Below are 11,008 nucleotides of genomic sequence, written 5' to 3'. Positions count from 1 at the left end.
GAGTAAGTCTCACGAGACCTGATGGTTTTATAAGGGAAAATCCCTTTCACTTGGTTCTCATTCTGTCTTGTCTCCCAACATGTAAGACATGCCTTTCACCTTCCGCCATGATTGTGAAGCCTCCCCAGCCACACGGACCTGTGAGTCCATCGAACCCATTTTTCTTTATAAATTACCCAGTCTCAGGTATGTCTTTAACAGCAGTGTGAAAACGGACTAATACAACTTCTGGTAGAAAATTAGGCACATAATACACATTAGTTGAAATAATCAATTGGAGAATGTAGGCTTTGTGGTTTTTTTTTTTTTTTTTTTTGAAAGAGTCTTGCTCAGTCACACAAACTGAAATGCAGTGGTGTAATCATAGCTAACTGTAGCCTCAATCTCCCAAGCTCAAGCAATGCTTCTGCCTCACCTTCCTGTATAGCTGGAATTACAGATATGTGCCATCACACCTATCTAATTTTATTTTTAATTTCATTTTTTTATTTTTATGTTTTGTAGAGATGAGATTTTGCTATGTTGCCCAGGCTGGTCTGGAACTCCTGAGCTGAAATGATCCTCCCACCTTTTCTAACAAAGTGCTGGGATTAGAGGCTGAGCCACCACGTCCAGCTCGGAATGCAGGCTTTTTAATACAAATTCAAACCTACAAACAAATAATGAGAAGATGGGGTCAATAACCAACATATGCTCTTTTTTCGTACAGCTGAGGCTTTGCCAGATTTAAAATATGAAACCAATCATACTTTACTTCTGGAACAAGAATACAGTAGATCTAAATATAAAATGACCAAAACCAAAAAAAAAAAAAGTATTAAATCTCCTAAGCAAGCATCAATTTTTTTAAAAAAAGTCATCTATCAGATGCTCAAGGAAAAGTATCCGAAATTAACACAAAATTTTCTAAATATTGAACACAGAAATTTTGCTATTCCTCATTTTTTGTGCCTCAAGAAATATCTGATGGCTTTACAAACGATAGGTGCTTAGAAATTCAGCATACAAAATTCATTTTCCCCCACCTATTATCAATTATAGATTTTACCCAAAAGAGGAAAAACACTTAATCAAATAATTACAATAGTGTTGAGGACTTTTTATTGTGTTTTCCATATAGATAAAAAATAAGGCTTTTTGATGAAAAGAATCCATTACAAAGTCAAAAATCCATTACAATTATAATTAAATCAGTAACAAAATTTAGCTTTAAATGAGTCAAGTATTCTGCATTTGAAATTTAATATCACAAACATTCAAGATTAGTGAATTTTGGTAAGAAAAAAAACACTAGCAGAAAGGAAAAGGACACCTTTTCAACAGATAGTAATTTATAAAAGTGTTTTTAAAAGTGCTTTGGGAAAACACACAGTATCGTTACTTAAGAAAAGTCATTTAAGGAAGACTTAAGTGCTTCAAGTGGAGCGGGTTGCAGACTAAAAAATGGTTTGAAAATTTCCAAGAAATTTAAGTGTTAAAAATACTCCTCTCCTTATTCAGTTTCATGTTTAAAGAAACATTTAGCAGACAAGTAAACCAAAGGCAAAAAAAAATTCACCTGCATTTTAAAATAATAAATTCTGGATCTGTAAAAGCTCTTGGTTTGTACACAGAGGCCAATGCTGACCTTCATTGATCTATTTCTATATAGTTAAAAAAATACAGTAACAAATCTTTCTTCCTATCCCCCCAAAAAACTAGGGGAAATATTTTAAATTGTGAGTGTGTGAATGTAGCTATATATATCCCTAAGTGTACAAAACACACAAACATCACTTTACTTCGAAAATTATTTTCATCATACTGTAAACATCTCTTCCCCTACATCTGGACATTTTGAAATAGTCTTTGGTATTACTAGTTACTGTGCTTTGAAACAGAAACTTGCAGAATTTCTGTAGTAGTGCTACATAGATATTTTAAGATATAAATAAGAAAAATGCACTTGGAATAAGTTACATTTAGCTGCTTTTGCATAATTTTCAAAACCTACAGTGTATGCCTAGTCACAGTTTTATGAGAAAGAATGTCTCCTTTTTCAACTTAATTTTAAGGAACACTTAATCATTTTGGCTAAATATCCATTTTTGGAGTGGATCTGATGGGTTGCATGACACTAAACTTGGATGCTCTCCATTTGCTGAAAGGCACATTTTTAAGAATGGATTGTATAGAAGTTGATCCTAGAATAGAAGGAAACAACAGACATTAAATTTCAAGACTCAGAGTTAAGTGATAAATATGAAAAAGATTTTATGGCTTCATTGAAGCAAACCTAATAGTAAATCTTTCTAAGGTGAGCCATGTCTGATAAACTCTTTTTGACTTCTAGTGAAAATGCCACCTTTTTAAGCTACTACTGTTCAATTAGTAAGGTATTACATAATGAAGAGAGGCAGACAGAACAAGGTTTGAATCACATTTTCAAACAAGAAGTATTCCCTTGATATATTCGTAAGTGACAAACTCTTAAAAACATCATAAATCATAAAAGCCAGTGTTAAGGTTTTCTAGTATTGCACAAAACAATGTTTGGGTAAGAATTGCTACGATACAGCTAAGCCTTAAACATGTTTAAAAACAGAATAGACCTGTTATGTATTCTCTCAATTCTAGGTTCATGAAAAAGTGCTAAAACAGGGTAGAAAAAAATTAATCTCTTCAAGCGAGAAGATATAATAATTTTTCTTCTCTCTGCCAGAAAAAAAAATATGACTGCTGCCAAAAGCATTATAAGAAACCCTAAATAGTAAAAAGCAAGCGACTAATAATAATTCACAGAAGTGCTCATCTGCATATATCATGGTTCAACCAAGCAACCTAATTTTTTGTTACTAAGAGTACTTAATTCATAGATATATTCTCTTATCACATGGGTAGAAACACATAACAACAAAGTTAATAAAGAGAGAAATTCTGATAGATAATATTAATGTACCATGTTCCACTCATTTTCCCAGATAAGCAAGTAGAGCTAAGAAAAACAGTTAAAGAGATGAATTAATTGCACTGAGGTACCTTCTGGATCTCCCATATCTGCTCTCCAGTGACAACTGTCTTGTGACCTTTGTAGGTACATGCCTTCAGCTGAACGAGGCCTTGGGCAGCATGAAGACATAATTCCTTCTGGATGTTGTGCCGGATTTCATGTTGAGCAGAGTATTCAAAGTACTATGGAAGGAATACACTGTTATTGACAAAAGCAACCCATGTGCTCAGTTGCAAAATAAATAAATAAATCAGCACCTCATTAAATAATGAAGTCATTTCTATTTCAACAAAATAATACAATAAAAATAGTTATCAGAAACATACGCTGAGTTTTTATGATAGACGATACAATAGCCTTCCTTCATCAACAGTTGGTTACTTCATTAAGAAGGTACTGTCTTCCTCCCATACCACAAGTTGGAAGTTATCAAGGAGAATGGAGACTACCCCAGGCATTCCTCAGAAGAGGGAATGAAGAGCTAACAAGCACTTTAATTGCCTCTCTCCCACAAGTGTTCCATTGCTCTTCTTCATCTCAATTAAAGGTGTTTTCACTAAACTAGGGACTTCAGGGTGTTCACCATGCCTCAGTTTTCTCACTTGAAAATGGATAATTTACTAGTTCCTACCCCATAGGGTTATGAAGATAAGTGGGTTAATATGTATAATACACTTAGAACAATGACTGGCACATGGTGACTTTTCATACATTTTGGCTATTGTTACTATTGACGCTTCTCTTTCTCCACATATCCAAATAATTCGTCCATTAGCTGTACTATTTCTCTCAGATGTTAACATCCCATCCATTCTTACTTCCGTGTACTCACTTCTGTTACTCAGACTCTCAGAATTTTACTGAAACACCTAGAGCTACCTCCAGTTTCTGTTCCTATCATCCAGTAATCCAATCTGCTGCCAGATAGTCTTTTATAGCATTGGTTTGATCCCTGACTGCCCTTGCTTAAGTGAATCACTACTGTTGCTGAGATAAAAGTCCACACTCCTTAATTGGTACATGAAATCTATCATTTTTGATCTTGCATCAACCATTGCCCCAGTTATATATTATGCTTCTTTCACACAATTCCACCAGTCAGAACATGTGTGTCTATAATTCTAAGATTTTGCTTTACAGTCTGTCCTCTGTCTGGAATATATTTTTGACCCTTTTCTGCCTGGCTAACTCCTTTTTAATCCTTCAAGAGCCAACTCAAATATTACCTTCCTTCTTTGGCTTTGCCTGATTTTGCCCTGCTGCACAAAATTACACTCTTTTCAAGGTTCCCATAGTACATCAGACATAACTTTTCTAGCACTGTATTAGAATTGTGTGGTATATAGAGCTGGCTTCCCCATAGACTGAAGTCAGGTAATTTATCGAGTCATAAAACCCATTACAAATCCAATATTTCATAATATTGACATTATAAAGATAAAATAAGTTAACATAATTGATTTTCAATAATGAAATAATTAGTAGGAGCATTAGTATTTGTTAAGTCCTTATTACATGCGAGGCAGGCACTGTGTTAAACTCCTTATGTATTTTAGAGCAGGCACTCTACAAACATTTGCTGAATTCACAGAGCCACATATCTTGAGTTTCCCTACTCTTAGTCTCATGCTTAATTTATCTCCGCCCACAAGCAAAACATCAGTCATTTTTATAACTAGTAGTTCTTCAGATGGAAACACTGGAAGAAAATGGGTTTAGATGATGAAAATAGCATTCTAGCTATACTTGGCTAAGAAAGAGAAGCCTTAAGATCTCGAAGATGGTAACAAAGGCTGTCAAGTATTTTACCCATTATTAAAAAGTCATTAAAATAAAAATGATAAAAAATTGAAAGTACTTTGGTAACAAAAAAGAGCACATAATTGAATAGCTAAGAATGTTGGAGAGGTCCATTACTTAGAACGAGTAGAGAAAGTGGAAGAGGCAAAGCAGTAAACATAATCAAGTTATAATGACTCAAACTGCATTGCTCTAGTAATATTGGCCAACTTAGTCACATAACCAAAATATTTATTTTTACTTGGCATACATGAATACTGTTACAATGAAGTTTTATGCTATAAAGACATTATCTGATCAAAAGTAAAAGGAAACATGAAAAATGATCAAGTTATATAATGTCACGAAATTTTAGCACTCAGGGAACTGAAATTTACAAAACGGTTTAAGTGCAATGCTTGATTAAAAATAAAATGTCAAGGAAATGAACCAAAATAAAATCAATAGCTGTGTTAGGGTAACAAAAGCCAAATTTTTCTATTTAATATGTACACCAGATAATATTTATCCTCCTGTTCAAAACTCTTCAACCATTTCTGTCAAATTCAGAATTAAGTCCATGTTTCTTAATGCGGCCTGTTAAGCCCTACATGATTAGGTCCTTATCAATGTCCCTGACCTCATTTCCTACTCCTCTTTGCTAGACCACTCTGTTCTAGGCACACTGGCTGTCTGCTTTCTCCATGTATCTGCCTCTGGGCCTCCACCCTTGGAAATCCTTCCTCCAAGATGAGCATCTTTTCCTGGAACACTCTCTCAAAGTATTCAGGCCTCCACTCTAAGGTCGCTTTTCCAAAAAGGTCTTCCTTCACCTCTTAAAATAACCACCTCACCCCAAAACACACTATTCTCTTACCTGCTATATTTTTCTTCATGCCCAAAACTACATATTTTTTTTCTTTGTTCCTGTGGAACATAAGCTCCACAAGATCAGGAGCTTTGTCTTTTCACTACAGTAACAGTCATTACAAGCTACTTTATAGGTTCTAAACAAATATTTATTGAAAGAATATGTGAATTTTTCCCATCCCCCAATTTCTAAAAGATAGCTATATTCTATTTAAAATGTAAACATATTTTTGATACAGAGCTATCATAAAGCTATTATCTTTATGACAATAACAGAAAAATGGAAAAAAAGCAATGTGTACAATATATCCTCAGCTTTTAAGATGAAATAAATGTAATGCTAGAAGAAGCCTAAGAGAAATTTATAAGGATTTACATTTAGTGATAAGATTTTTACAAATGCAGAGATATTTCCTTTTGCTCAAAATCTTAATTTTTACAAGCATAGATCAGTGTTATTTCCATAGAATGCAATTATTTATGTAACTATTTTTCTTCTAATATATGAAGGGTAACAACATTCTTAAAAAGATGCATATAGATTTATGCACATACACATATATGTACAGATATATGTATATAGGTATAGGTATAGATGTATGTCTATATGTGTCCATATATATCTCCATCCTATTTCAGAATTACACCTTAACCATCCAGCAATAGATCCAGTTCACCAGCTCTGGTTTCTGGGCATCTGTATCGTCTGCCCTCAGTAGAAAGATTGGTTTAGGTGAATAAGGATTAGAACTAGATTAAGCTGAGCCTAATGGGTAGGAAGAAATACAGAAGAGGATGGACCAGGAGATAAACTGGTTCTTTTTTCCTAAAACTGACATCTCAAAGTTTCGTCCCATTAAAATAGGACATCATGGATATTAATTATTGCAAAACTCCTACACACACATCTTGGACTCTACATCGAAATAACTGCAATGCCCATAAGAGATACTCCAGGCTCTTCTCTTCAGTTCACTTTCCTTCACACTCTTCTTATTCTGTTGCCATTCCTAACAGCCACCTCACTAGCTCCTACCTACTTTTTTTTTTTTTTTTAATGTTTTCAAATGTCATCTTTCTCAGGAAAATGTGTGGCACCCACTCTCATTCAGATGCCCTTTTCTATACCCCGAGAACCCTCTGAATGCTTTATCCTCAGGAACTGCTAGTTTACCGATTTCCTAAAGGAGTTAGAGTCTAAATAGCTTGAACTCCTCAGAGTATCTGGCATACAGGGCTCACTCAATTAATTTGTTGAATGAACAAATGAGAGAAATAGTCTAATCTTTCCAGGAGTTAATTTGCAAAAGGTAAGGAAAGGAAGCTTAAAAAAACAGAAACTTTGTATATAACATGTTCTCTACCCATAGGCACGTTAAATAGTAATATTTGACATTTGAATCTTAATCAGTAAAATCGTCAAAAGGTAGTAAAGCAGGGATGTCACTAATCAAGGAGAATCGTCCTCTTTTGTGGGAGAAGGAGGAACATATTGAAATAATATTGTGGCCCACAAAATTAATTTATAATGCTCTATTTTGTTATTAACACTTGAAGTAATTTGTGATTCAATCCAGTTATATGTGGCCTTTATGTGTAAACTTGCAAAATTACCATGCCAATAGTCATGCAAAAGTCAAAGCATCAAAGAGCTAAATAGAAGTTTCTTTTTAAAAAAAATTCAAATGGCTTATTCTATTATTTTCTCATTTTCGTTTTTCTTCTTTTTTTTTTTTTGGTTTGTGTGTTTGTTTGTTTTTGAGACAGAGTCTCACTCTGTCACCCAGGCTGGTGTGCAATTGCGTGATCTTGGCTCACTGCAACCTCCACCTCCGTGGTTCAAGCAATTCTCCAGCCTCAGCCTCCTAAGTAGCTGGGAACACAGGCATGCACCACCACACCCGGCTAATTTTTGTACTTTTAGTAGAGATGAGGTTTCACCATATTCTCCAGGCTGGTCTCGAACTCCTGGCCTCAAGTGATCCACCCACCTCAGCCTCCCAAACTGCTGGGATTACAGGTGTGAGCCACTCTGCCCAGCCCCCCTTTTTTTTTTTTTTTTTCTTAGAATGGTTAAGCTACTCAAATTGTTTTCAGAGTCAGAATAAAAACCAAGAAAATACTCATCAATATCAATTGCCAAACTCAGTCCAAAAACATTTCACACACCAGCTTACCCAAGTGTAAAGCTGCTTTGGGACTTCTGAAATATAGGCAACATCTCATTTGTGCTGGTAAATGCTTTACAAGTGAAGGATTTTTAATGCAGTGAGTGCTCACCTGGTTTCCCCCAAGTCCATGACATGTATACATAATTAATGGTTTGCCTCCTTGATTGTTTTCTCCAACATCCAGACATAGAGGCTGACCAACGCTTTTAATCTAGAGGAAAATTTTCAAGTTATGAAAAGTTTTTTAATCCATGTGGTTTATATATTTTTAAAATAACTTAGAAAGTAATGTTAATGATTATAATGTAAAATCTCAAAAGCAATAAACCAGAAAGTATTTCAGCAATTTTCTTAGAACCATAAAGATTGGTGGCAAGGAGTATATTAAGTAAAAAAGGAACAGGAAAATACTCACATATCCAGATATAACAGGATTAAGGTCTGGCACATACACCTCTGGATAAATATTGTTCAGATACCATGTAAAATTTTTACACTGAAGGCGGTGTTTTATTTCAAATCTTTTTGAAAGATCACCAAATGCTTTCTGTAGAAAGATGAGAAATGAAGGGAATGCTTAATTAAAACAACATTGAGAAAGTACTTAAAATGCTACTATTTGTATTTCTATTTAGGTATTTAAAAAAATCCATGCTAAAAATTCAAGAGGCAATTCAACAGCCTTCATCATTCATTCAAGTAAAAAGTATGTCTGCCTGTTCATTTGTGGCTTTAAAAGACAGTCAAGACCACTTCAGTGCTGATTAAAATACTAAAATGATGCTATTTTATTCTTCATTTGTGCCACAAGCATTCCCTACAAGACAAAGATTTCTAGTAAAATGTTGTGGGCAAAGTAATGGTGGTAGGCGCATCCAAAATTGGTCCCAACTTTATACCTAAAAGTGATCTGCAAAGTGAGGTGTGAGAAATCAGGTAAAGACAAACTGTGCCAATACACAATGCAACTTCTATCTCTTCTCCATCGAGATCACAGAAAACCACCAGCAAGAAATAACCCACTGGGAGTAACTTTTCTAGTTTCAGGATGTTTCTTGTTCTTAACAGTATCCCCAACTGAACCTTTAGTATAAAAAGGCAATTTTCAAGTTAAATGAATTTTATTTTCCTTTATTTTAAGGGACTAAGAAAATAATTTAAAAAAAAAACTATTATTAAACTTCAAGGTATCTGACCTACAGGCAAAATATTAGAGAAAAAGTCCATGTAATATCTAAATGTATGCAAAAGTAAATACTCAATCTTATCAGTTCAACTAAAGAAAATATTTTCTTATGCCAACTTCGATGTCTTGAACCCAGGCATTTCAGCAAAAAGTATGAGTCTTTAGGACTTCTGGCTAGCTTATTACATTTACCATGTAGATCTATGTGTCCTGTGGTAACAAACAGGTATTTGCTGACTCGTGTGCCCCTTTGTGGGGGACAAGCAGAGCAGAAGCTTCATTTAGTGCCCACTTGCCTGCTTAGCCAAGTGCTATCACTTTGTCTTCAGGGCCTTGGGTAAAAAGATAGCAATCTAACTCAATAGTGCTCTGAATTTGCATCCTAACAGGGAGATACTGGAGACCAAAGAAAAGGCGAAAGAGGTAACCAAATCGTTCTTTACCACAACAGCCAAAATATTGATACCCTTGACTCCCAATAAATACTCCACCTTCCCTTGCCCTGCAAATTAGCACTATTTCCTATAAAGAGACGAGTACTATTCACTGAAGCATGGTCTTAAACTATCTAGTTAATTTACCATATCTAGTATTAGTAAGACTATTAGAACTTACTTCTAATATATTAAGTTTCATGATTCTGCAGAAAAGAATCTATTTATGGCAGGTTAATAACAAGAGTACCATATATTTGTTAGCACATATTAAGTTTCATGATTCTGCAGAACAGAATCTATTTATGGTAGGTTAATAACAAGAGTACCATATATTTGTTAGCACTTATCACTTTCTTATTTCACAGCTACTCTGGGAGAGAGGCAGGATGTGTATTTCATCTCTTAAAACACAGAAGGAGAGAAAAGAAACATGTTAAGCATGCACTCCATGTCCAGCCACCTTGCAGCCACTCTATGAAGTGTCTTCCCTATTTTACATTCTTAAAGGCTTTGCCAAAGTAACATCTCCAGTAAGTAGTGAAACTAGAGCTTGGAAAAAAAAAAAAAAAAGGCTTGGCACTCCTGGTTTATTCTCACGCCACATTAAGACACTATATCTCCAGTGCAAAAAGTCACTTAGAACCTTTATTTAGGTGTTTTTATTTAGGTGTTATATCTCCTAAAACCAGTAAAAACAGTTCCACTTAATTTTCTTTGAGTTAAAAAAAAAAGAAAAAAAAGAAAAGAAATATCTTTCATATTAAAAACATCAAGTAGGCCGGGCGCGGTGGCTCAAGCCTGTAATCCCAGCACTTTGGGAGGCCGAGACGGGCGGATCACGACATCAGGAGATCGAGACCATCCTGGCTAACACGGTGAAACCCCGTCTCTACTAAAAAATACAAAAAAAACTAGCCGGGCGAAGTGGCGGGCGCCTGTAGTCCCAGCTACTTGGGAGGCTGAGGCAGGAGAATGGCATGAACCCGGGAGGCGGAGCTTGCAGTGAGCTGAGATCTGGCCACTGCACTCCAGCCTGGGCAACAGAGCATGACTCCGTCTCAAAAAATAAAATAAAATAAAATAAAATAAAAAAATAAATAAAAACATCAAGTAGAATTCCTGATTTTTAAAAAGCAGTTTATTTAGCTTTTTTCTTAAAAATGGAAACTCGGATTCCTAAGTTATGTACTTTAAGAGTTAAAATTAAAAATCTACTTTCAAATTTTTTGATGTTTTGTACTTGAGATGAATTGAAGCAAAAGGACATGTGAACTTGTTATAGGTTTTATTGCAGTTTAACTACTTAGCTTTAACTTACTTGTTTAACAATTTTTGCTGCATCTGTATTTCTCCTATAAAATATTTCCTTGTATTCATCCATCCAGACTTCTGCAAGGCGAACTTGGTTTCTAGCAATCACCTGAGTGCCTTTTGGAAAGCTATGAGGGCTTTTGCTGCGAAAAACATGTCCAACAACAGAGCAAGGCATAATCTCCAACTGCCCACCACATTGCCATACCTGATAATTAATGATATTTGTTTAAATTTACAGTATTTTAGAAAAATCAAATTGTTG

General features: G+C 34.9%; 1 protein-coding gene across 3 annotated transcripts in view; it reads right to left on the bottom strand.

The window, feature by feature from the left end:
• Window positions 1-1,078: 1,078 nt before the first annotated feature.
• GALNT3 (polypeptide N-acetylgalactosaminyltransferase 3) overlaps window positions 1,079-11,008 on the bottom strand; it is a 48,542-nt gene continuing 38,612 nt past the window's right edge. For all 3 annotated transcript variants that reach the window (XM_050752889.1, XM_050752890.1, XM_050752891.1), the window contains 5 exons: window positions 10,751-10,951; window positions 8,225-8,356; window positions 7,919-8,020; window positions 3,019-3,171; window positions 1,079-2,183 (listed from right to left, as the gene is read on the bottom strand). In XM_050752889.1, coding sequence (XP_050608846.1) covers window positions 2,061-2,183; window positions 3,019-3,171; window positions 7,919-8,020; window positions 8,225-8,356; window positions 10,751-10,951 — 711 coding nt within the window. In that variant the 3' untranslated portion in view covers window positions 1,079-2,060. The remainder of the gene's footprint in view (window positions 2,184-3,018; window positions 3,172-7,918; window positions 8,021-8,224; window positions 8,357-10,750; window positions 10,952-11,008) is intronic.

This window comes from Macaca thibetana, chromosome 12 (genome assembly GCF_024542745.1).
Source record: "Macaca thibetana thibetana isolate TM-01 chromosome 12, ASM2454274v1, whole genome shotgun sequence".
NCBI classification, from domain to species: Eukaryota; Metazoa; Chordata; class Mammalia; order Primates; family Cercopithecidae; genus Macaca; species Macaca thibetana.
Note: the sequence above shows the minus strand (reverse complement) of the source record. Positions and strands in the feature narration are given on the sequence as shown.